This window comes from Ovis aries, chromosome 22 (genome assembly GCF_016772045.2).
Source record: "Ovis aries strain OAR_USU_Benz2616 breed Rambouillet chromosome 22, ARS-UI_Ramb_v3.0, whole genome shotgun sequence".
In the NCBI taxonomy this organism is placed as follows: domain Eukaryota; kingdom Metazoa; phylum Chordata; class Mammalia; order Artiodactyla; family Bovidae; genus Ovis; species Ovis aries.
The window spans coordinates 36602810-36629050 of record NC_056075.1 but is presented as its reverse complement, the minus strand read 5'-3'; the positions used below and the strand labels follow the sequence as shown (position 1 = coordinate 36629050).

At 51.4% G+C, this 26241-nt stretch overlaps 1 protein-coding gene across 2 annotated transcripts in view; it reads left to right on the top strand.

Annotated features, from left to right (window-relative positions):
• The window catches only part of HSPA12A (heat shock protein family A (Hsp70) member 12A), a 178037-nt gene that overhangs the window by 145352 nt on the left and 6444 nt on the right, over positions 1-26241 (top strand). For both annotated transcript variants that reach the window (XM_027960462.2, XM_027960463.2), the window contains 7 exons: positions 243-370; positions 3321-3507; positions 5614-5718; positions 13144-13260; positions 21102-21273; positions 24830-24916; positions 25481-25585. In XM_027960462.2, coding sequence (XP_027816263.1) covers positions 243-370; positions 3321-3507; positions 5614-5718; positions 13144-13260; positions 21102-21273; positions 24830-24916; positions 25481-25585 — 901 coding nt within the window. The remainder of the gene's footprint in view (positions 1-242; positions 371-3320; positions 3508-5613; positions 5719-13143; positions 13261-21101; positions 21274-24829; positions 24917-25480; positions 25586-26241) is intronic.

Here is a 26241-nt window from a genome sequence, read left to right as displayed (position 1 = left end):
GGCCTGGCCCTCCACTCAGGAGGACTCTCCATTTCCCCCTGAGTTGGTCGAGGGTGGGGGTGCAGCGTGGACAGGAGGCAGGCCTGTCCTCTCCCCAGGGGTCACCATGTGGCAGACTTGAACCAAACGTGGAATGTCCTTCTGTCTGCAGTGGGTGCACAGTGGGGCAGGGTGGAACCTTCCAGAAAGGTGGGCTTGACTGCCCCCACCCACACCCTGTACCCCACTTGGTGTATCTGCAGAATGATGCCGACCCGAACGTCTCTGAGCAGCAGACATTTCTCGTGGTGGTGGCCATTGACTTTGGGACCACGTCCAGCGGCTATGCCTACAGCTTCACCAAGGAGCCAGAATGCATCCACGTGATGAGGTGAGCATCAGAGGGGCAGGGGCTAGTGCCAGTCACTTGTCACTATGGAGACTTGGGGGAGGGCTCTGGGGGAGGGGAGAGGGAATAATCCAGTGAGCAGATGAATGGTACTTAGTAGGCGGGTCTTTTCCTGGATTCTGGCCCTGCTTGGCCTAATCTCACCATGCCACTTTGGGCAAGCCACTTCTGATCTCTGGGCTCCAGGTTCCTGGTCTGTAAAGTCATTGGTTTAATTCTGACTTAGTTGGTTTGGGAAAGGGCCTAGAGAGTATGTTGGAAACTTCCAGCATGCCACCTTGGCAAGAGGCACTGACTTACAGGATGTTTGTGATGGAGGAGATCCAGGTCTCTCTCTGTGTGACCTCAGGCAAAGGACTTCCCTGGTGGCTCAGACAGTAAAGTGTCTGCCTACAAGGTGGGAGACCAGGGTTCGATCCCTGGGTTGGGAAGATCCTCTGGAAAAGGAAATGGCAACCCACTCCAGTAGTTTTGCCTGGGAAATCCCATGGACAGAGGAGACTGATAGGCTATAGTCCATCGGGTCGCAAAAGGTGGGACACGACTGAGGAACTACACTTCACTTCACTTTCAGGCAATTGATGAACCTTCTAAAGCTCAGTTTCCTCATCTGTGAAATGGGGATAATGCAGTACCTGCTTCTCAGAGTATGTGTGCAAATGTGGTGAGATTTCCTATCAAGTGCTTTCTTATTGTTTAGTCACTAAGTCGTGTCCAACTCTTTGTGACCCCATGGACCATAGGCTCCTCTGTCCATGGGATTTTCCAGGCAAGAATACTGGAGTGGGTTACCATTCCCTTCTCTAGAGGCTCTTCCCAACCCAGGGATCAAACCTGCACTTCAGGCAGATTCTTTACCATTTGAGCCAGCAGGAAAGCCCCCATAAACTAGAATCAACATTTATCGGCTTCTGTATTGTTGTTTTAAGAAATTTATCTCTAAAGGGAGAGTCATACAGTGAAAATTGACAAAAGAGAAAGGAGCAGAAATAACTTTGAACTTGCTGGGGAGGAATTCTTACAAAGCCTTCACAGAGTTCAGGGTCTCTAGGGGTGTTATCTTAGTAATTGTAGAGATTTTGGAGGAAGGTTCTACCTGAATTTTATTTCAGTCAGAACATATTAATATCACTTTGATCCAGACTGACAGAATTATGAATGAGAAAGTTTAATTTTTTATATTTAAATAGGAATGGAGAATTGAACATTTGAAGGGCAAAAACTCTGGAATTCCATTACCTACTGGAAATGTCAGTGTTCATAGTCCTGGAAAACCTATTTCTGAAAGGTTGTGTGTGGAACGCATCCCTCGTCCAGGCACCAGTGTCAGCCTGGGACAGTGATCATCTCTGCATCTCAGCAGGGTCACCATGGGGACTTGGCTCCCTGGGCGGATGGGGCTTGACTGGGAAACTGGCCAGGGATGACTCCGGCCCCATCTGCGTGGCAGGTCTAGGTGAAGGTTGGCTCTCCATCCGGACTGGGATGGTGGCGGCAGGTGTGAGCCCAGCCAGGAGAGCCGCCACCTCCCCCAGAGGGCAGGCTGGGGAGAAAGATGCTCTTCCCCTAGTGCACTGTGTCTCCCCCAGAGGCTGCTTGTAGGGGTCACGTGGCAGGACTGGAGCCACCTGCTGAGCCAGGACCTGGTAGAGGAGACAGCATCCTGTCCCCTGGCAGCCAGGGCTTCGCTGCTGTGGCCCCAAAGAAGGGAGAAGCATCCAGTCACTTGTCTTCTCCACTCTCTTTACTTTTCTCCTTTCTGTCTGTGAGGAGGATGGAAGCTTTTCTGGGGCTCAACCTACCCGCTGCTTGCTCCATCACACTTCTCATCAGTTCCAGGATCTAACCCCTTCGCATCTTCCAGTCTGTATTCACCCCTCCTGGCTTCTGGCTCCTCTTCAGCACACAGACATGCAGGATATGGTCCCTTCCCTCCATCAGAGCCATTCTGATGAGAGCCGTTCCGATCAGCGCTCTCATCCACCTGCCACTGTGACTGTCACCCAGGATGGGGGCGCCCGGGTCTGTTTCTTGCCTGAATCTCTTCCTGGCTTGCACCTTCAAGCCCATCCTGGGAGTTCAATGCCGGCACTGTCAAATAAAGCTCTCCATGTTTCCTCCTGCCTACTTCTTGGCCGGGACTGCTGGCATCTGTGAGGGGCACTCTCTCCTCCAGACTCCCCAGCTTGAAACCTGTGGGGTGCCCTGGCGCCTACTCACCAGTGAGGCCATTTGGCTTGGTTCTCCTTCTGGATGGTTCCTCCCAATCATCCCCTCTCTGTCTTCCCAGGACTCTCTATCCTTGTATGAGCTCCCTCACCTTGAGACCTGAGCTCTGTTCTCAGCCTCCTGGCTTCCAGTCCCCCTCCCTTTAGTCCAGTTTGCTTTGGGTCAACAACAGCTCTGATTCTGTCCTGTCCCTGCTCTAAAACCTTTAGTGGCTCCTTATTACTCACTGATTAAATCTCTCACTCTTCAGGGTCCTCACCACCTTTCCAGTCTCGTTTTCCCCACCCGAGCATAATCACTCTCCTCATTTACACGCTTTCTCCAATCCACACAGTCACCTGGCATTCCCCATACACGCCCTGTGCTTGCCCCTCTCTGAACAGCCTGCGGTCCGTCCCTCTTTCAACATCCGGCTGTCTGTCCATCCTTCAAGTCTCTCCTGAAACCTGCATTCTTTCCAAGGCCCCCATCTCTCTGCCTCCTTTGACCTCTCTGGGCTATCTCCCTGAACCCTTCATCTCCATCTGATGAGGCAGGTATTTATGTGTGTGTTTCTCCCCTGCCTGTTTCAAAGAGAATCCATCTGCTATGAGGGCACCTGTAGCAGCCACTGTGAGCACCCACATCTGTACCAGCCTTGCACACAGTAGGTGCTCACATCCATGCAAGAAGGCCCATAACCTCTGCCTTTCCTTCGCGGCAGGCGATGGGAGGGAGGCGACCCTGGGGTGTCCAACCAGAAGACTCCGACCACCATCCTGTTGACTCCAGAGAGGAAGTTCCACAGTTTCGGGTATGCCGCCAGGGACTTTTACCACGACCTGGACCCCAACGAGGCCAAGCAGTGGCTGTACCTGGAGAAGTTCAAGATGAAGCTGCACACGACTGGGGTGAGCCAGCCTCTCCCAGGCCCCAAGTGCCCGAGAGCTGAGGTTCCTCCAGCCCTCCCGACCCTTGGGGGCCCTCAGGTTTCTCCCGAGCAGAAACGAACATCCACTCACCTGATTTTAGAAACAGCCTGAGGCACACCACGCTTTGGACCACACGGTGCATTTTCAGATGCACACACGGACAGGGAGATATTCAGAATATTTAGCAACTGGTTTGCTTTGGAAATCGACCCGTCAGAGAGACACTGGCTGGCTGGAGCACAGGCATAGGGGGCTGGGGGGGCCCTGCTGTTCTGGGAGATCCCCCTTCAGTTGCTGGATTATGGGAAATCAAGGGGTCCTGAAGGAAGGACTCAGGGGCTGGGAAGCCTTTTAGGGGCTCAGGGTAGTGGCTATTAATGAACCAGTTTGGAAGTAACAAAACAGCTAGCTCATTTAACCCTCTGTGTGGGGAAGGAGGTAGCTCAGGAAATCAAGCCTCCCCCCAATAATTGGAGGTTCAGTGCCTGAAGCAGTTTTGCTCCCTACTTCCCAGGGTTCAGTAAGATGGCCGAGTCGATTAGGACCCTCCCCTGAGCTTCATCAAAATGTTGGTCCATAGGATACAATTTTTCAGTTTAAGCATCTTATCCCTTAAATTTTCCTTAACATGCACAGTTAGAGATGCAGGATGCTGATAGCTTTTAGGACCACAGACCCTGAAGCCAGATGGTCTGGGTTTAGATCCCGCCTCTGCCACCTTTGCGATACTTAATCCAAGTCACTGAGCCTCTCCTGCCTTGCTTTACCTTATCTGTGAAATGGAGGCACTACTTGTGCTTTTCTTATGGGGATGTAAGGATTAAAGGAATCAAAATACACAAAGCCCTTAGAACCAGGCCAGTCCTTAGCAAGTTAAAGTCAATTGCTACCTTCTATTAGTATCACTTTTATCTGTCTACTGTTAAGGGTTTGCAGATGACAAAACAGATGTGACTGGGGAGGTCCTGCAGCCAGCACTCAGCCTTCCGGGGCTCTGTGCTCATCCACGTGGTGGTCTCTCTCTCAAGCAGACCAACATCTGCTCGAAAAGCATCCTTCCTGTTTCACCTGATGGGATTCGGTGGCTTATAGCAGTCTCCTGCAAGTGGAAGCCCAGAATTTCTTCAGTTTGAATTTTTCAATTCCAAGCCCATGTCTCCCTGGTGGCTGGAAGCGGCCTGGGAGACACCATCCCAAAGCTGGGGTGTCTTTGCTTAACCCCAGGTGTTGGAGTAGTGAGCTTGTGCAGATGGGTTGCGATGATGGGCAGGTCCCACAAGGCCAGTTTAGCACTTGATATTCCTTTATGCTCCAAAGGCAAAGGGTAATTACCCAACCTGGATCAATCCAGAGGCCACACTGATTTTTTTCCCCCAGTGGTGATAAGTCTGCTGGTTCCAGGAGACTTAAGGGCTTCCTCCTGGTGTTTGCTCTGCCCATTCCCATTCCCTGGGGACTATTTTCATCATTTTTTAATGACCTCAGTCCATCTGGCATCTCACGGAGCATCTTCCACCCGAGGACCACACGCAGCAGCTGCTGTGGCTTCTGGCAGGGGAAGAAGGCAGCGATGCTGGGCTCCCAGTGGATTAGACAGCACAAGCCTTAAAATAGAAGCCCTTCTATTTTTGTGACTTGGTTGGCAGCTCATCGGGTAGTGAAAGCTTCATGCCTGTTTAGTGCCATGCACATCAGCGAGTTGGCTTGATTATCTAGGCCTCAATTAGGAGGGTTCCCAAGGGTGACCATGTGTGTCCACGTGTGGAAATAGTATGTAAATTGCATCGGGAGTGGCGGCTGCTGCCTTTTCTTTCTTCCCCAGCTCTGTTGCTGCCCCAAGACCTGTGCTCCCAGAGGGTCGAAAAGAGGGAGGGAGGGAAGCAGTGGAAATGGGATTTGAAGGGGCAGCCAGGGCCTCCTACACAGTAAAGGGGCGATGCTGCCAGCCCTGTCCTGGGGGCATGCCATCCTAGTCTGTGGGAAATACAAACATGGTTCACTGGGATTCCTGGGCCTCCGAGTGGCAGTGCCTAAAGCCAGAAGGGAGGCTTTCTTCTTCCTGTCTCACTTCGTTCTCCCTTCCAGGACCTCACCATGGATACAGAGCTGACAGCAGCTAACGGCAAGAAAGTCAAAGCCCTTGAAATCTTTGCTTATGCCCTGCAGTACTTTAAGGAACAAGCACTGAAGGTAGGCACATACCAGAGCCTGTACTGGGAAGGGGCACCTCCTGCTAGACAGTTTCTGGGGAGAGAATGTGGGCTTCGTATTCAGAAACCAGGATGCCCCCATGTGCGCTGCTGGTGGGGAGGGAACATGGGGCAACTGCTGTGGAGAACAGCCTGGCAGTTCCTCAAAAGGTTAAACACAGGGCCTTCCCTAGTGGCTCAGTGGTAAAGAATCTGCCTGCCAGTGCAGGAGACGGGGGTTTGATTCCTGGTCTGGGAAGATCCCACATGCCGCAGAGCAACTAAAATCCGTGTGTCACAGCCTGTGTGCTAGAGCCTGAGAGCTGAAACTGCTGAAGCCCACACATCCCAGAGCTCATGATCCACAGCAGGAGAGGCCGCCACAGTGAGAAGCCCCACACCGCAAGAGAGTAGCCCCTGCTCCCCGCAAGGAGCAAGAGAACCATGCAGCAAGGAAGACCCAGCACAGTTGAAAACTAACTAACTAAGAAAAAAAGATTAAACACAGTGTGAGCTGGAGGCTCCAACCCTAGGTGTGTTCCAAGAGAAAAGAAAACATGTATTCACATAAAAACCTGTGCATGAATGTTCACAGAAGCACTGTTCATAATAACCAAAAAGGCAGAAACAACCGACATGTCCATCCGTGGATGAATGGGTAACTAAATGGGATCCACCCATACACTGGAATATTATTCAGCCTTAAAAAGGAATGAAGTACTGATATATGCTGTGACGCAGATTAACCTTGACATGATGCTAAGGGAAAGAAGCCAGATACAAAAGGCCACTTAGTGTAGTATTCCATTTGTAGGAAATGTCCAAAAGGGGCAAATCCATGGAGACAGAAAGTACATGAGTGATTGCCAGAGGTGGGGGTTGTGGGAGTGAGGAGTGATGCCAGGGGTATGGGTTTCTTTGGGGGGATGATGAAGTTAGACAGTGGGAATATCACACCACCATGTGAATATACTAACACCCACTGAACTGTACACTTTAAAGGTGAGTTTAATGGCATGTGAATTATATCTCAGTAAAAAAAACGAAAGAAAGATAGGAGACCCACGTCGCAACTGTGTGATCGTGGGCAAGGTGATCAACCTCTCTGATACCCATGTACTTAATGTGAAGAGGGAGCCAGGCAACTTCCTTGGGGGTCGTTTGATAATAAGTGAAAGACTGAATGTCGAATGCCTCCCATGGGGCTCAGGAAGGAGTAAACACTTGGCAAAAAGTTGCTGCTGTTTCTCTCCATGGCTCGCACCCCAGACCCCATGGAAGAAGCTGACCCGGTGAATAAGCCCCCCTTGTTTGGCACTTCGCAAAGGTTTGTTCAATGATGGCCCAGAATGAAGAAAACGGCTAGTGTCCCAGTGGAATATAGTGGTCTGCTCAGAGTCCCCTCCCATGGGCATGGTGACGAGTGGGTGTAAATCAGGGGATTAAAAAGCCTTGTACTGAGCTCTGTCTCAAAAGAACTGGGAACCTCAGAAGCATTTGGTATTATGGGATCACTAGAAGAAATTTGGGGCTTCTTTGGTGGCTCAGTGGTAAAGAATCCACCTGCTAAAGTAGGAGACGTGAGTTCAATCCCTTAGTCAGGAAGACCCCCTGGAGAAGGAAATGGCAACCCACTCCAGTATTCTTTCATGAAGAATCCCGTGGACAGAGGAGCTACAGTCCACGGGGTGGCAAGAGAGTCAGACATGACCTAGTGACTAAAATAACAAAACAAACAGAAGAAATTTAGTGAATTCTTGAAATAGAATAGAATTGTAGAAATAGGACTGCGTACGTGCGTGCTAAGTCGCTTCAGTTGTGTCCCCAACCTTATGGACCGTAGCCAGCCAGGCTCCTCTGTCCATGGGATTCTTCAGGCAAAAATGCTGGAGTGGATTTCCATGCCCTTCTCCAGGGGATCTTCCAGACCCAGGGATCAAACCTGCGTCTCTTAAGTGTCCTGCATTGGCAGGTTATTTACCACAAGCGCCACTTGGGAAGTCAGAAATAGGGCTGCTGCTGCTGCTGCTGCTGCTGCTGCTGCTGCTGCTGCTGCTGCTGCTGCTGCTGCTGCTGCTGCTGCTGCTGCTGCTGCTGCTGCTGCTGCTGCTGCCGCTGCGTCGCTTCAGGAGCCAAAGCAATGAAAATGTGACACTGCTTTCATCCATTCAAGTGCCTTTTGTTTTGAGTAGTTCCTGTGGGCCAGGTCCTATGTGAGTTCTGGTTGTGTGGAAACAAACCGCAGTGGAATATGCAGTTGATTGGTGGGTGTTGGGGATTCAGTGAAGGCAGAGATTCTACCCAATGGCAGCAGCAGGGAATCCCCCTGGCGGAGAGGGGTTGGGGGCTTCTGCCACACAGCAGCTGGCAGGGCAGGTGTTTCACCTGGTAGAACAGCCCAGGAATAGCTCAGGGGAAAGAAAGCATAGCCAATCGCTGGGGGAGCAGGCGGTTTGGAGCAGGCGAAGGGCAAGGCTGCAGAGAGAGCGGGAACAGTGAGCAGGGGACGAGATTGTGCAGAGTCTCGAATGCCAGCAGAAGGAATCCTTCCTGGGTCGTGGGAGCCCTCATGGGACTTCTCTCAGGGCAGTGAGTGGCCTCAAGGCAGTGTTAGAGGAGGGGAGACTGCTGTGGTCCTCAGGGCCCGCAGTGGGAGAGGAGTGACCTGTTGGCAGGTCTCTCAGATGCTGGCGCAGGCCCTAGAGCTGAGGGCGAGGCTGACACGCCACCTGCGGGCTCATCTGAGGATCGTGAAAACCAAGGAGATAAACCAATGTGATGGAGGGAGGGAGTGGTTCATTCTATGAAAGAAGGTGGGGAGAGGACTCTAGGGAAGGGAGTGGGAGGGAGACAGAAGTGAGTTCACTTCAGGAAGCAGGTAGCGACCAGTCAAGAGACAGAAGCAGGGAGGCCATTGGGGACCCATGGAAAGGGAGCTGCCCTGGGTCCAGTTCAGTTCAGTCGCTCAGTCGTGTGCAACTCTTTGCGACCCTATGGACTGCAGCACACCAGGCCTCCCTGTCCACCTCCAACTCCCAGAGTTTACTCAAACTCACGTCCATTGAGTCGGGGATGCCATCTAACCATTTTATCCTCTGTCGTCCCCTTCTCCTCCTGCCCTCAATCTTTCCCAGCATGAGTCTTTTCCAATGAGTCAGCTCTTTGCATCAGGTGGCCAAAGTATTGGAGTTTCAGCTTCTGCATCAGTCCTTCCAATGAATATTCAGGACTGATTTCCTTTAGAATGCACTGGTTGGATCTCCTTGCAGTCCAAGGGACTCTCAGAGTCTTCTCCAACACCACATTTCAAAAGCAACAATTCTTCGGCGCTCAGCTTTCTTTATAGTCCAACTCTCACATCCATACATGACCACTGGAAAACTATAGCTTTGACTAGACGGACCTTTGTTGGCAAAGTAATGTCTCTGCTTTTTAATATGCTGTCTAGGTTGGTCATAACTTCTCTTCCAAGGAGCCAGCATCTTTTAATTTCATGGCTGCAGTGGAAGGGAGCCGCCGTGGGTCCAAGAAGGCCTCAGAGCAGGGGAGGAGGTGGCCCTCTGGGTGCCTGAAGAGAGGGATTCCAGAGGGACTGACTGAGTGCCCAGAGGAAGATGCAGGCATGAAAGGAGGCCGGTGGGGGCAGGGTGTCTTCAGATTAAGACAAGGAGGCACGGGAACTCAGGGAAAATGTAGGACTTGAGAAAGTCTGTGACTCTGGAGTGTATTTCAGGTTGGCCATGACGTGAGGACAGGCCTGAGCAGCCCATCTTTCAGGGGAGGGAGGGATGGGAGGGGGCAGAGGTCATCAGACACAATATGGGTGAATGAGGGGTGGTTGTGTACCTGTCGGCTCAGCCAGAGCCTTCAGGAACTTTCTCCCAGGAGGGAACACGTTGTGAAGAAAAGTCTGGGGAAATGTATAGGAACTGGGTCCTTCCAAGAGGCTGGCTGGTGTTCAAAGGGCAGGAGGATTCAGAGCAGTAGATTACTGCATATTGGACCTGAATAAGCTCGAGTAGATGTTCTCAGAAATCGCATCCCTGGAGCGGTCTTGTTGTTCATGAGGGACAGTCGGTGAAAGTATCATGACAGGAAATGTTCAGTCAATGCCAGCTTCCTTCCCTTCCAAGCTGGTCTCCACCCTCTGGTGAACAAACAGCCCAACCAGACAACTTTCCATATGGCTAGGAAAGCCCATCGTTCATCTTTGAGCCTTTTCCTGTTTAAAGAGTTTAAAATAGGCTGGATGGTTAATATAGGTGGCACCCTAAGCATCCCTCTCAACCCATTACAGTCTCACCTACTTTTACAGCCCAATGCAGACCTACAGAGAAATCAGTTCAGTTCAATTCAGTTGCTCAGTCACGTCCGACTCTTTGCAACCCCAAAGAGTCTGGACTGCAGCAAGCCAGGCTTCCCTGTCCATTACCAACTCCTGGAGCTTGCTCAAACTCATGTCCATCGAGTTGGTGATGCCATCCAACTGTCTCATCCTCTGTCACCCCCTTCTCCTACCTTCAATCTTTCCCAGCATCAGGGTCTTTTCCAAGGAGTCAGTTCTTCACATCAGGTGGCCAAAGTATTAGAGCTTCAGCGTCAGTCCTTCCAATGAATATTCAGGACCGATTTCCTTTAGGATTGACTGGTTTGATCTCCTTGCAGTCCAAGACTGTCACCTTGACCTCCTGTTAGAAAGTAAAAGTCACTGTCGTGTCTGACTCTTTGCGACCCCATGGACTATACACTCCATGGAATTCTCCAGGCCAGAATACTGGAGTGGGCAGCCATTCCCTTCTCTAGGGGATTTTCCCAACCCAAAGATCAAACCCAGGTCTCCCACACTGCAGGTGGATTCTTTACCAGCTGAGCCACCAGGGAAGCCCTCAAGGAAATAAAACATGATCAAAAAAATAAACACAAAAATAGACACACACAGAAAATGACTGTTTTACTAGCAATCCTACTCCTGGATGTATATCCAGAAAAGATGAAAATATACATGCAAATTTAAAAAGATACATGCACCCCAAGGTTCATAGGAGCATTATTTATTATACAATAACAAGGACATGGAAGTAACCTAAATGTCCATTGACTAGATGAATAGGTAGAGAAGACATGGTACAAATATACAATGGAATATTACTCAGTCATGAAAAAGAATGAAATAATGTCATTTGCAGCAATGTGGATGGACCTAGAGATTGTTGTATTAGTGAAGTAAGTCAAAGACAAATATCATATATCACGTACGTGTAGAATCTAAAAAATGATACAAATGAACTTCTGTATAAAACAGAAGCAGATCCATAGACATAGAAAACATACTTATGGTTACCAAAGGGGAGAGGGGTGGGGAGGGATGAATTAGGAGTTTGGGATTAATAGACACTGTGCTGTGCTATGCTTAATCGCTCAGTCATGTCTGACTCTTTGCAACCCTGTGGACTGTAGCCCACCAGGCCCCTCTGTCCATGGGGCTTCTCCAGGCAAGAATACCAGAGTGGGTTGCCATGCCCTCCTCCACGGGATCTTCCCAATCCAGGGATCAAACTCAAGTCTCCCATACTGCAGGGGGATTCTTTACAATCTGAGCCACCAGGGACGCCCAAGAATACTGGAGTGGGTAGCCTAACCCTTTTCCAGGGGATCTTCCTGTCCCAGGAATCAAACTGGGGTCTCCTGCATTGCAGGCGGATTCTTTACCAGCTGAGCCACCAGGGAAGCCCTTAACAGACACTACTATGTATCAAATGGAAAAAAACAGGACCTTTGTATAGCACAGGGAATTGTATTCAGCATCTTATAATAACCTATAATGGAAAAGAATTTGAAGAAGTATATATATATCTATATACATATGTATATAGATATCTTTATACATATGTGTGTGTGTATATATATATATATATATATATATATATACACACATATATATGTATGTATATGTTTCTGAGGTAGCTCAGTGGTGAAGAATCTGCCAGCCAAGCTGGAGACATGGGTTCAATCCCTGGGTCAGGAAGATCCCCTGGAGAAGGAAATGGCAACCCACTCCAGTATTCTTGCTTGAGAAATCCCATGGACAGAGGAGCCTGGAGGGCTACAGTCCTTGAGGTTGCAAGAGTCGGACATGACTTGGTGACTAAAACAGCAGCACTGGGTTTGATTTCAGATTTGTCTGGGGAATGTGGCCGCGGGAGGGGAGGGGCAGGTGGCATCAGCACTGATCAGAGGTCTTCTTTTGCCTTCTTGGGCCTGGTTGAGACCTCTGATGCTTCTACCCATCCTGTTTATCCAGGTGGGTCTCACTGATTTTTTTTTTAAGTATAGTTGATTTGCAATGTTATGCCAGTCTCTGCTGTACAGCAAAGTTATACACATATATACATTAGAAAATATATATTCTTTTCCATTATGGTTTATCCCAGGAGACTGGATATAGTTCCATGTGCTGTGTAGTAGGACCTTATCATTTATCCATTCTAAATGTAATAGTTTGCACCTACCAACCTTAAACTCCCAGTCCATCCCTCATCCTCTCCCTCTTCCCCTTGTCAACCATGAGTCTGATCTCTGTGTCTGTGAGCCTGTCTCTGTGTGTAGATAGGTTTTACGTTAACTGAAAGTCAAGGGCAGCACCATTCTTGCTAGGTCATGTTGCTCATACCCTTCCCAGCCTGCCAGGAAAACCCCCCCTGATGTGCTGGGCTTGCAGTAAGGTGAGTGAGTGACAACTCTGATTACAGATGCCACCAGCTGCTAAACATTCCTGTAGGCCAGGCACTGTTCAGATCCAAGACCAAAAGTAACAATTTGTTAAGACCTTTCTTGGCCTTTAGCATCAAGATAGACCCGGGTCTGGGTGCAGAGTTTGGCTCTGCACCTCTCTAGCTGGTCAGTCATCACAGAGATACTGAACATGTCTAGGCCTTAGTTTGCCATCTGTAGAAAAGGGGCCGTGCCTGCCTCTTCCAGACAGGATTCTCAAATGGGTTCATGGAGATGGGGTAAGGAAAGAGCTTAACAAGATTGACATGGCAGAGGAAGCTGTCAGGAAGTGGAACTCTGAGAAAACGATCAATCCTCCCAACAATGATATGAGCTTATTATTATCCCCATTGTGCAGATAAGGAAGCTGAGGCCTGAGAGGTGGTCACTTGCCCTAAGTCACAGGACTAGGAAGTGACCAAAGGCCTCAGATCTGCCCGCCTCCACCTGCGGCCACATCCAGTGAATGAAGGAGCCAGTTAGCTCCGTTTGCTGAAAATTCAGACAACAGATTCTTGTTCCTGATGCTGGTTAGGTTCAAGGGGCTGCAGAATAGACGACCCAAAAGTTTGTGGCCAAGAAACCTGGATTTTCGGCGAAGCTGCGGGAGGACCAGTTCTGCCCACTTGACCTGCTGCATTTTCTCTGGCTTCAGGAGCTGAGCGACCAGGCGGGTTCGGAGTTCGAGAACTCTGATGTCAGATGGGTCATCACAGTGCCCGCCATCTGGAAGCAGCCAGCCAAGCAGTTCATGAGACAAGCTGCCTACCAGGTGAGTGCGGGGCTGGGGGCAGGCAGGGGGCCCAAGATGCACATGGTGGTGGCCGTCACCCCACTCAGCTGTCCCCCAGCATTCACAGGCCTCCTCAGGAGGTCACCCACAGCCAGGAGGTCAGGAGCCTTCTCATTCCTCAGCTTCCTCCCTGGTGAGGATAAGGGGTCTGATGGAAAAGGGGAGGGGCTGGCCTCGGTTTTCTTTCTGGCTTCATTCATTTCCAGGTCTTGTTGTCAAGGCCTGTCTCTCTGAGGTCAAGGGCTGCCTCTCTGAGTGGGTAGCGGGGGAGTGTAGGGAGAAGCCCCTTACACTGAGGAGGTCAAGGGGGATGCCAGGCTATGGGGCAGGAGGGGTGGTGTCCTTTGGGCTTTGGCACCTTGGGCAGTAGGAACACCAGCAGCGCCAATGGCAAGCCCATCCTTCATGGGTGCTGGAGGGCATCACTGGGCCACAAACCCTCATGGCCTCCACCCCTCACACTTGCAGACAACTTGTGCCGTGGAGGGGCTTCTATGAGCGGCTGACTTCATGGCAGGAGTGGCCGGCCATACTGACCTGCTATTATGATCCCGGGACAGAATGAGATCCTTTGTGCTTAGTCTCCTGGGTTAATAAATGAGTGCTCACCCTGGGAGTCAGCTTCCAGAACCTTCCACCTGAGCAGGCTGGGGAACATCACCCATGTCTTCTGCCATGCCTCCTGGAGTGAGCTGCCCTTCCCAGGAGACACACCTCTAATGCTGAGTGTGTGGCCACAGACTCAAAGGACCTTTTCTTTCAAAAACCTCAACTGAATCCACCCTGAGCACTAACCCTGGAAAAGGAAATGGCAACCCACTCCAGTATTCTTGCCTGGAAAATCACGTGGACTTCCCTGATGACTCAGACAGTAAAGTGTCTGCCTATAATGTGGGAGACCTGGGTTCGATTCCTGGGTCAGGAAGGTCTCCTGGAAAAGGAAATGGCAACTCACTCTAGTGTTCTTGCCTGGAAAATCCCATGGACAGAGGAGCCTGGTAGGCTGCAGTCCATGGGGTTTGAAAGAGTTGGACACGACTGAGCAACTAACACACACACGTACTGAGCTCCAGTCAGATGGCCCTGGGCACCTTAAACTGTCCTCCATGCCTGGGGCTTTACTCCAGGTGGCTTTACTGCAGTTCAGGGAAGGACAGTGTCCCCTCCTCACCCCACCCCTGTTCCCCTCCTTCCCGCCACTGCCCTAGCCTGTCTCCTCTGCTCTCCCCTTCCTCTGTTCAGCGTGAGAATCTGGTTCAGTCTATGCATCTGCCAAAAATAGATTTGTTTTTATAGGGATGAGGAAAGCGGGTAGAAGTTCCAGAAACAGACAACTTCTTTAAATAGGAAGAGATTCAAGTGCAGTTTCACTGCCCATGGGAGCCCTGGGCATCAGGGAGCTCTTCCTAGGTGTCAGCCCTCAGGCAGAGTCCAAGGATCCAGAGACGGGACCCAGGGACCCGGGTGTCTGCTGAGACGCTGTCCAGGGGCCTGAGTTTTCCCAGGAAGGATCCTCAAGATTCATCATTTGGACTTTTTTCATTTTCCAGCCCTCAGGAAGACTTCAGCAACAAACATGTGACCTGGAAACGGGACAGTTCGTATTTTTAGCCTGAAAAAGTAAGAGGTGCAGAGACTGGTAGATTCATCAGGGCTGTGGAGTCCTGGGCCGGCTCTTTAAGGGCTGCCTGTCTGGGTGGGTAGCAGGGGAGTGTAGGGAAAGACCCGTTACACTGAGGAGGCCAAGAAAGGGAGCCAGGCTGGGGTGGATGGGGTGTCCTCTGGGCTTTGGCACCTCAGGCAGTGGGAGGGCCCGCAGTTCCTGGGCAGGGCCCAGGTGACAAGCATGGATGAAGGGGTGGGAGGATTTGCTTCCTGAGGCCAGGAGATGCCCTGCCAATGGATCTGTCCTCTCCTTACCGGGTGACGTTTGTCCAGGGCACTGTTTGTGCAGCTTAATTTGGGGCTCTTTTTGATACTTGTGTTCAGTTTACAGTCACTGGATGGATTTGAAGATGGCAGAAACCATTTGTTCATTCTTTGTTCACTGTTTCATTTATTCATTAAACAAGCCTGTGTTAGCAGCCTTCTTTTCCAGGATGCATTAGGTGCTCAGGTCATGGGACAGGGGCCCTGCTCTCAAATTGCTCACGTCCAAGTGGCTCATTGAAGCCATTTGTACTTCCAGGAAGGGGTCTGTAGCATGTTGGGGCACCCTCTTTAGCCTGTCTTCTGGAAGAGTCTTCAGGACAAAGTGAACAGAGTTTGCTACTCTCCCAAGTTAGCATTTCTCCAACTCTTCCTTCCTCACCTCCCGTTTATTATACAGAGTGAGAATGGTGGCTGTTAATTTTCTTATGTGTCAGCTTGACTGGGCTTAGGGGTATCCAGATATTTGGTCAAATATCATTCCAAGTATTGCCATGAGGTTGTTTCTGGATGAGATTAACATTTACATTGATTGACTAAATAGAGCAGATTGCCCTCTCTAAGGTGGGTGGGTCTCATCCAATCAGTTGAAGGCCTGATTTAGAACAAAAGGCTGAACCTTCCTAGACAGAGTAAGAGGGAATTCCTCCTGCCTGCCTGCCTTCACTTTCATGCACTGAAGAAGGAAATGGCAACCCACTCCAGTATTCTTGCCTGGAGAATCCCAGGGACGGAGAGGAGCCTGGTGGGGTGCCATCTATGGGGGGTCGCACAGAGTTGGACATGACTGAAGTGACTTAGCAGCAGCCTCCCTTCAAACTGGAACATTGTTTCCCCTGCTTTTGGCCTCTAACTGGACTCTTGCTTGGTCTTGAGCCTGCTGGCAAGGGAATTATACCGTCTGCCCTCCAGGGCTTCCAGCTTGACTGAAGTCTTAGGATTTGTCAGTCTCCACAATCATGTGAGCCAACTCCTTAAAATAAACCCCTTTCTACATATACAAACATTCTACGGTTCTGTTTCTCTGAAGAAATCTGACAAATACAGAACCTGAGCAAAAAGGACAGTTCCTGGCCCACCCAGCTTCTGAGACCTGAGCCTTCCCAGCAGCCCTTCCACCAGAAGCGTGGCCCATCGGCCTGGCTTCATGCAGATGAGCAGGCAGGGTGAGCAGGATAGTTTTCCATCAGGGCAGCTGGGAAACTGGTCAGCCCACCCTGCTTACATGTGGCAAATGGAGCCCCTCCTTCCAGGCTCCTGGGTCCAAGTTCATGGCACTGTCACATGGCTGAACATCAACTTCCCATCAGCCTAGTAGAGGAGGAGCAGGCCTGGATGAAGAGAGACAGAAGCAATCCCTGGGAGAAGCAGGCCTGCAAGGGGTGGGCCTGGGACCTGAACTTGACGTTCTGTGACTCACGGCCCGTGAGGGCTGCCCAGCACTTGACATGGGAGCAGCTTCATCTGTGAAACCCCCCAAACCCCTCTTGCGTCAAGTGATTGCTGAAGAAGTGGGTTAAGCTCCATCTTTTGTGATCCACCTTCTTGGGGCAGCTTTAGACTCTTTAAGAGCATTCACTGGAAAGATGGCAGCAGAAAGAACAGCTGATGCCTCTTCTGAGGCCCTCAGAAAAGAGCTAGAATAAGAGTTAGTTCCACTCTGTCCTGCGTGAATCATGGATAGGAAGTAGTCTAGTGTATTTCTAGATGAATTTTGCTTAAAATGTGACTCTCATAGGTTCCAGAAACCTGTTAACTAAATTATGTTGCCATACCCATGATGATCTCATCTCACAGAGCTTGCATTTGCCTCCCTTTCTGAACAAGCCGCAGTGAAAGATAATCACATCAAGAAAGAAACCCAACCCCGAGACACTCAGAAGCCCTGCAGCTGTAGCTCTTTGCAGCTCGATGCCAGGCCAGCACAACTAGTCTGGCCCTTTTACGCAGCTGTGGACACAGCCCCTTGGCAGATTTTCCTGGCTGACTGTAGGGCCGAGGAGCAGAGAAGTTGGGGTGGTAACCACCCTCGTCCTTGGCCTCCCTGGAGTGTGGTTTTCTCACCCTGCCACCCCTCCCAGTGGAGCTTGTGACCAGGAAGCCGAGCTCTAAAAACTAATACTACGACGGAGCTGTTGCTGGCCCAGATGTGGAGAGTCAGATGGAGTAGCCTGCTCTTGATTCAGAGGCTTTCTGATTGTAAAATCCTCAGGTCATGCCTGCAAAGCTCTCTTGAGAGGGGCCAGAGGATCGCAGAAAGCCTAGCTGGAGGGATGGGCGATTGTTTCATCCAGCAGCTGCCCTCTCAGCACCTACTGTGTGCTTTAGGCCTAGAAGACCTGACAGCTGCCCTTAGAAAACACCCCTCCTTACAGGACAGGTTAGACAGGCCTGCACGGATCGACGGTGGGAAGCAGAACATGCCACGTGCTGGGCCGGGGGCTGAGCAGAGGGAGAGCTCACATCGAACAGAACCGTGGCCTTGGGATACCAGCTCCAGGGATAGAGTTACCGGGAGCGGAGAGCAAGCTCTTCCATCCTGGTTGACCCCGAACAGATCCCAGGCAAAGACCCCTGGGGTCTCTTGTAGCCCCTAGGCCAGGGGGCTTCTGCTGAGGACAGGGAGTGGTTTTATAGACAAACTAAGCTTGCGTTTCAGCGCGAGGCTTCCTTCTGCTCAGAGAGAAAGACATCTGGGTTTGTAAGAGGCTGGCAGAGATAATCTGCATTTCCTCCTTTACTCAGAGTCTCCCAGCAGCTCCAAGAAGCCTCCTGGGGAGACAGAATCTGTGTGGAGACAGCTGTCTTCTCTGGCCTCTCTCTCCGCTCTGCCTGTGGCCTCCCTGAGCGTTGGCTGGTGGGGACATGGCGCCTCGGTCTCGCCGGGGAGCGGGGACGGGGGCTGGTTCAAGCGGAGGAGTGTGGTTACTTGGTCCTGGGCCTCCCAGGCACTGCCGGACCACCCCCCTCTGCCCCCCGCCACTGACCTTGCCTTTCCCTCCCCTCTGGTTTGGGGTCCTCTTCACTTCCACTTCCATCTGCATCCTCACCCAGGTACTGTGGGGAACTCCTCACGGAAATGGGTCAAAACTTTTGCTGTGGAGCTGAGCCAGTCCAGCTGGGGAGGGACAGGTGGATGGTCCCCTGAGGGGTGCAGCCCCAGCTCTTTGGGGGCAGATTCAGATCAGTCTGCTTGTCTTTCACATCTTCAGGATGTGAGAGCATCCCGGTGGGAGGTGTTCTCAGTCAAACACCGGGGACCCTCGGACGCCCTTGAATTGTATCATTTTACTCAAGAGCCCTTACTCCTCTGGACTTGATGTGACTTTCCATGGGCATTTCACATGTAGGTTAGCCTGTTCAGAATTTCCAGGAAGGCTTGGAGAGGAATGAAGGTGTCTGTCTTCTCTGCTCCTTTGTCCCCTGCAGTCCCCATTGCCCCAGACAGGCCCTGGACCCAGCTATTCTCACCAGCCACGTGGGCACCGCCTGGCTGGCTGACGGGACCCGGAGACAGGAATGTGCCTTTCCTCCTTCACACCGAGTCCCGGGCGCGCTCAGCTCTGCCCTCCCCAGCCTCCTCCCATCCTGAGCTTTGCAGGAGAGGCTTGTGTCTCCCAGGCCCACCGTTGCTTTGCTGTTCACCTGTCCGTCTTCCTCAGTCCACGTGGTGCGAGCCAGGCCTGTGAGCTCCTGCTCTAGAAGGGTCTCGGCTTTATGAGGACGGAAGAGCCAGTCCACGAGCACTGCGCTGCAGACAGGGCTCCTCTTACTGTCACTCTGGAGTTTTCCTTCTGGGATCCTGGGGAGAAAGGTTCAGAGGTGTCCCTGTTCCTGGCGGCACTTGCCGTGGGTAGCCCGTGGCGTCTTTCATCAGGCACTTTAACCCTTGGCTGCCTTTTTACTGAGGCTGTCTGATGAGATCCTGTGAGAAAGTGAGGCTGGGGGAGGGGGCACTTTAATCCCTGGGACCGGAATCTTGGCACACACCTGCGCCAGTCACCCACTGACCTGGGTAAGCTCAGGGCAGACCTGGCCTCTTCAACCTGGGGGCCAGGCCGATGGGCAACAGATCCTGCTTGTGTGGTTGGGCTCAGCTGAGGCAGGAAGGAGGCGGGTTCCTGGTGGAGAGTGAAGGCATGTATGGTTCCATCTGGTTTTGTAAAGGACAGTCTTCCAGAAGGGTTCTGCCCTTGGCAGACATTTAGTTTTGGCAAAGTAGAGACTTTGTCACCTGCCGGCTGATGGTATCTGAGACCTAGTTGATTGGTTCATTTGGGATAATACAGTTATTTGGGAGAACAGATGGCGGCAGGTATAAGGCAGTCCTGGCCCAGACTAAATGAGTGGAGATCGCACCTTCAAACCAGTTCAGGAGGGGAGTGTTAGGGGCACCCAGGAGTTCTGTCAAAGCATGGAGGACTGGGCCCCACTTCAGTAACTGGAGTTACTAAGAGCAGAAGAGCTCAGAACCAGTTCAAGAGCTAGTCTGTGGGGCCTGGGCTGGCTCTCACTTCTGTTGGCTACCCTGGAGCCTAAGACTGTCCCAGTTTGGGCACTGAGAGATCAGTGTCCCAGGAAACCCAGGACAGTTGGTCACCCTACCTCTCTAAGCCTTAGTTTCTTTCTGCATAAAGTGAAGGAATTGGACGAAAGGTGTCTGCAGTTTCTAACCTCAACTCCCCTCCCTTCCTTGCCCAATAATTGACCCTCCAAAGCCCCTTCTGCTCATGACCCTAGGCTGGCTTTTCCCCGTGGGCATTTACAAGTGTGATGTTAGGCAGACCTTTGTCCCTGGCTGACAAGATGAGCCTGGGGAGGCCCCTGGCTGCCTTCTCCTGGGGCCTGGGGAGAGCTGGGGGCCTTCTCCAAAGTGGATGTTGCACCCGGGGAGCATCCCGGGTTCCCTCGGAAATGGCAGCAAAGACAATAAACACAGTGGTACCAGAACGAGCTAGTTTTAGTTTCTCGTTGTGTTGGCAACCAAGGACATCCATGCCCATGGGCAGCTTCAACAAGCAAGCCACACCTCATGCTCCAGGTCAAGGCCAAGCCAGTCTGTGTCTCTGCGCACCCTCAGAGGGGTGTTCCTGAAGCCCCCTGGCTGCCCTTCGAGAGGCCTGAAGGGGTTGTGGCTGGAGCAAGCCAGGCGTCACAGGGCAGACGCACGTCTGCTGTGAACAGGAGAGGGGCTTTGCACAGGATAACTGCCAGTGGGCTTTCCCCTGCATCTAGGACCTGGGGACTCTGTGGATTCCAGGGCGGGGGTGAGGGGCTTTCTCCTGGAGCCCCCTCGGTGTTCTGGAGATAACAGATCAGATGCCTACATAGCAGATTCAGATTCTTGCACAGCTGAGGCCCGACAATGGCCTTTCTGTTTCCTAGGCCACCGACCATTGGGGTTTGCTAGGCCTCAGTCCTACCATTTGGTTCTGGAACCAAAAACAGACCATCATTGGCCTTCCATCCTGGGTTGGTTTTCTAAGTTTTGGGTCCTTTGCCCCTTTGGGCTTCTCAGCTGTGGGCCAAGTGGGCCAAACATGCAGGCAGCCTTGAGGCTCACAGAGCCTGGCACTCACCAAGAATACTTGTATATTGGCACCCCACTCCAGTACTCTTGCCTGGAGGGGAGCCTGGCAGGCTGCAGTCCATGGGGTCGCAAAGAGTTGGACACGACTGAGCGACTTCACTTTCACTTTCTTTCTCTCCTTTGCCCACCCTGTGATGTTTGGGTACCTGGCTTAGGGCTCAGCACCCAGTCACCCCCGATTTTAGGCTCTGCAGGGGCCTGTGGAGGGAATTTCCCCAACAAGCACCCCTTCCTTGGGGGTGCTCACTCCCAGGGTGGGGGTGTCCTCGGAGGGGTCCCAGCCTTGCCTTCTGTCTTCCAGGCAGGCCTGGCCTCCCCGGAGAACTCGGAGCAGCTCATCATTGCCCTGGAGCCCGAGGCAGCCTCCATCTACTGCCGGAAGCTGCGGCTGCACCAGATGACTGATCTGAGCAGCAAGGCCGCGGTCAACGGGTACAGCTCCAGTGACACAGTAGGAGCTGGGTTTGCACAGGGTACCTGCTCTCTCTCTCCCCTCCCCGCCACCCGCCCCTCCGCCCTACTCTGGCCCCCTGCATGTGTCTCTGCCTCGGAGTTTGCGAAGGCACTCAGTGTGGTCTGGAGACCTCAAGATGCTTCTGGAGGAGGCTGGAGTTAAGTACCTCTGTGCTCAGTTCCCCCCCTCCCCCAACCTGGCCCCTCCAAGGACACTGTAAACTCATCAGTGGTTACCCTCGTTCATCACCCACCCTAGTGCCTAAGGGGAGGACCCTTCTCTCCCAAGCACGTGAAGCAGTCCAAGAGTGGCTCTTGGCCATGCATTTTACTCCGCTTTTAAGTCTTTCCTGTCTATTAACTGATTCTTAATCTAATTCCACTGGCCTGTTATTAATGCCTCCATTAAGACTGATGGTTTATCGCTGACTCATTCATTGGGGCTGCTTTGTACGTGATGCGCTCATTGTGAATCTTAACTATAAACCTGGTGAGAGTTGAGGCTAGAGGTGAAAAGGGCAGACTTTCCCTGAGGGGTTGACGCTCATTTAACTGTGGGAAGGAACACTGCCCAGGGAAACCCAGGTTGGGCATTTTAAGGGCCTTTTTTCTCTCCAATATTGGGTTGGCCAAAAATTCTGTGACAGTTTATGGAAAAACCTGATATTGACCTATATGCAAGTTGCTCACAAGCTTGCTCCTCAGAACTGTTTTCCCTGGAATGTAGGGCTCTTTAGATCTGTCCAGAGCCATGGAGTCTGAAGATACCCTGGGTCAGTCAGAGCCACGCGGGTGAACACGGATGCTAAGGAGCTGTGGGGGGTGGCACTGTGCACCCCAGCTCTGAGCTCTCTGCCTAAGTGAGGACTTCAAGGGCACACCCCCCCCCCCATCACTCCAGCCCACCTCCATCCTGCCCTGGAAGGCCCAGGTCCTGGAGGAGGAGAGGGATGATGTGAGTGGGACTGTCACCAGTTGGTCTGGAGCTTTCCTTGTTCCTCAGCTTGAAGGCTGTTTCTGCACTGCCTGGGGGACTGGGCCCCAGGCTCACCCTTGGAGGGCACACATTCCCGTCCAGACAGAGCTCTCTTCCTCTTTGCAAGGTGACTCTGCCCCAGCGGCCACTGCTCTGCATTTTTAACCTAGGATGGAGGAGTCTGTGAACCTGAGCCACGAGACAGTGGCAAGAAGTGCACTTGTCACCAGGCTGCTGCCCCCTCAGCCTGCCAGGACCATGTGTTCGCCACCTGGATCTGATTCACCCAGAGCAAACGGAAACAGGCTTCCCTCCAGGTCTCAGGGCTCGATTTGCCTTTTTCTCACAAGGCGAGCTAGAGTTCACGTTTTACATATTCAGGATCGTTGTTTTAATTGGAAGAAAGAGGAATGTCTGCCTGGGCTCTCTATTTCATATACTGATCTTTACTCATTGTTCATAGATAGCCGCTCATGCCAGAATTAGCTGATTGAGCACAGCTCTCCTTGACACTTCTTAAGCACAACATTCACATAGAAGGGAACTGTTAGAATGCCTGCCCTTCCCAAGAGCTCAAGAGGTTTTGTTTTTCTTTCCTTTAATGTATCCTGTCATGCCCACACTGCTCCATGTCTGTGTCCTGTGCCTTGTGGGATTTGCTGTTTTCTGTGCTCAGAGGGGTGTCTTTGGTTTTTGAAATCCTCATGTTGTTGGCCACCATCCCTCAGAGGGTCAGTGAGGCAGGGGTTCCATCTTAACCTTGCTTTTTGGTGAGAACCTCCCTCCCAGAAGGACAGAGTGCTGTGTGGGAAGGCCTGGCAGAGTGCTTAATCAGGGGGTACCCAGGATGGCATCAGTAGCCTGAGTCCCCCATCCTGGGCCATTCTCTGCGTTCTGATGCCACTCCCGGATGGACGTCCAGTGGCCACCACTGAGGAGACCAGAGCTGGCACTCTGTCCCCAGTGCTGCAGGGGCCACTGTTGGCATTATTTGACTCCAAAAAGATTTAACGACATTAGTAAAGGCTACATTTTTCACAATCTTTGGCATATTTGCCTGCAAAACAGGATTTTCTGAGCGCTCAGAACATGTTTTATTAGCTTCACTTGGCTGTTTTTTACACATGCCATTTTCTTGGCCACCTAGACTGTTTTGGAAAGTCAGTCCCCACGGCAAAGTGTTCAGTGTAAGTTCATCTGGAGCTGGGCATAGGAGAGAAGCCCTGAGTCCGGGGACCCCGCAGGCCTGCCGGAGCTCTTTAATCAGGGGTGGCCTGAGGAGCTTAAGGCTGGCCCGATGTTGATGTTTGCCATTCTAATCCCCAGAGGAGATGCTGCTTTGTGAACACTGTGCTCCTTGCTGAAGGAAGCTGGGGGGTCAAGGGTCCTTTATTGGATAACAAGCAGCAGATGTAGGGCTGAGAGACTAAAGATTTGGTGGGGGGCAGAGCAGTGGATTAGAGCCTTTGTCTGTAAAACCAGGATTGCTCTAAACTGTTCAAGGTAGGGGTCATTTGTTGGGTTCACTGTCTCATACTTGGTGCTTTGCCTTCCTCATCACCTACTGTGTGCTTGGTATCACAGTGGGTGCTGACAACAAATCAGAGGGCCAGTCCCTGCTCAGCCTGCGTGGACCTTGGGCCAAGTAGTATCATCCCATTTTATGGATGAGGAAACAAGCTGAGAGAGGTTAAGTGATTTGCCCCAATCCCCATCGTGCGTATGCTCTGGTGCTTCCCAGGCTCCCTCTCACAGCATCTTTCCCTCCTCTTAACATTCCTATTCAGCGTTTTCAGACTTCATTCTAAATTGTTAAGTCTCAAAGGCAGGGGGTCTGCCCTCTGAGGGTTCATTTCAGGCTGCAAGACAGAGTCGTGGGAACGGCAAGTCCCTTGACCTCCCTGACATGGTTTCCTCGTCTGAACACAGGACGATGATCTGGGCCCTGTCCGTCTCACGGGGCTGTCGGGAGCCAGCGGGAGATGAAATACCTATGCATGGCATCACAGCCACTGAGTACCCCAGCCACCCCTAGGTTGTCCCGCATTGTGCAGGAAAAAGGCGGCGTCGGCTTTGCTAGGTTCAGCCGCGCCACCTTGTGGCGGAAGAGCATATCGACTTCAACGGAGTCTGGAAAGGGTTCCTGGCCGGTTTATGCCAGATCCAGTTAGGAAAACATACCCCGCATTCCATGTATCAGACCAAGTTCCTTGATGTGAAATTATTTAACCAAGCGCACTGCAGGCCATTTGGCAGACAGCTTCCTCCCTAGGGCAGCAGAGCCAGGAAACTGACCTATTTTATTTCCATTCCCCTGAAACTGTTCCTGGAGGAAGGGAATCTCACCACGGTGAGCTTTTCAGCAGGGCAGTGGCTAGCTCCAGGCAGATGAATAGATGGAGGCTGGTGGAAATAAGCTCCATGCTGTGGAAGAGCTGGCTTTGTCATTCCCCCTGTTGTACTTATGTAATCATTCCGATCGAGATCACCGAATGTTCTGTTCCCAAACCTCCCGTGCTCTTTCACCTCCACTGACTTCAGGGACTGCGGCTCTTTCATGCTTTCTCACCCGTTGTTATTTTCTTTGTGTTGGCCACTAGCTAAGGAACACGTACGACGTAATCGGCAGAGTCGGACCTTTCTGGTGGAGAATGTCATAGGAGAAATCTGGTCCGAGCTGGAGGAAGGTAGTGACCTTGAATGTCCTTTGCCCCTGCTGGATTGTGTGTGTGTGTGTGTGTGTGTGTGTGTTGGCAAAAATGCATTCCTATTTGTTCCTTTTACACTTTTGGGAAATGTTCCAAATCAGTTGGTTTCACAGACCTGCTTGCCCAGGGAGAGCTCTTTTTGGAGCTGTAATGTTGCATGTTCTAAAACCATATAGGCTCTTCAGAAGAAAAGTAGGAGCTGGAACTCACCAGTTCCAGGATAAGCCTTGTGTTATAAACAGCAGGTCATTCGATGGTGCTGTTACCTTGTCGGCTTGTATGTGCCAGGTATGCAGTGTCGTGTGACATGAATGCTTTAAAGATTCGTTCATCTGTGTTCACAGTCCATGCTAACCAGCACTTCTGGGCAGACGTTATCTCATTCTCTTTGGTCATGAATAACTCACTGTGCTCCTGATTAGCAAATCCATTGTACTACTGGGTGTTGATGGAGCTTAGCTAGGTACACCGTCATCACCTGCCAGATTGTTCCAGGACACAGTGGACAAGTGGTCTGTATAAAGGATGGCTGTTTTATACCAGGTGACAAGTATGTGGTGGTGGACAGTGGCGGTGGCACCGTTGACCTGACAGTCCATCAGATACGGTTACCAGAGGGGCATCTCAAAGAACTGTACAAAGCAACAGGTAAGCCTGAGAAAATGAGGGAAGTGGCTAATGTTCTCATACCTGAGCTGTTTTACTCATTTCTGATTTCTCTCAGCATCTCATTCTTTCAATGCCATCAGCACGTGGGATTATGAGCAATATGGATGTGTGAGACCAGAAAGCAAAATGCCATTAAATGGCCTTTAAACACAAACCGCCATAACTTGGGTCTGGGCCTAAAGAGAGCCTGTTTCAGATCCTGGCCATGATCATCACCTGTGATTTGGTGCTGTGGCTAAGCTTTCCTGGGAGGTCCCAGGATGAGACCACCAAACCAGAGAACGTCTTGTCCTCTTAGGATGGAAGGGATGAGTAATTAGTAGGTCACAGGGACTCGGTGAGGTCTGCTGGCTTCACTGACTCTGTCCTTAGATTTCTTGGGCAGGAATACCACGATGCTCCCAATTAGCTAAATGCATTGGTTTTATTTAACATGTAAATAATTTTAAACCGATTTTTGATGAGTGATTTTTATAGGAAAGTTTTCCCATGTGGAATAAGAAGAACATAAGGGTTTTAAAGAGTAAGTAAAAACACACAGCCATGGTCTGCTGGCTAAGTGGGCCCACGTTTGGGCTACTGTCTTTGGCAGAACCCAGGGTAGGCTGCTACTCAGACTTCGGATTCTGTTTCTG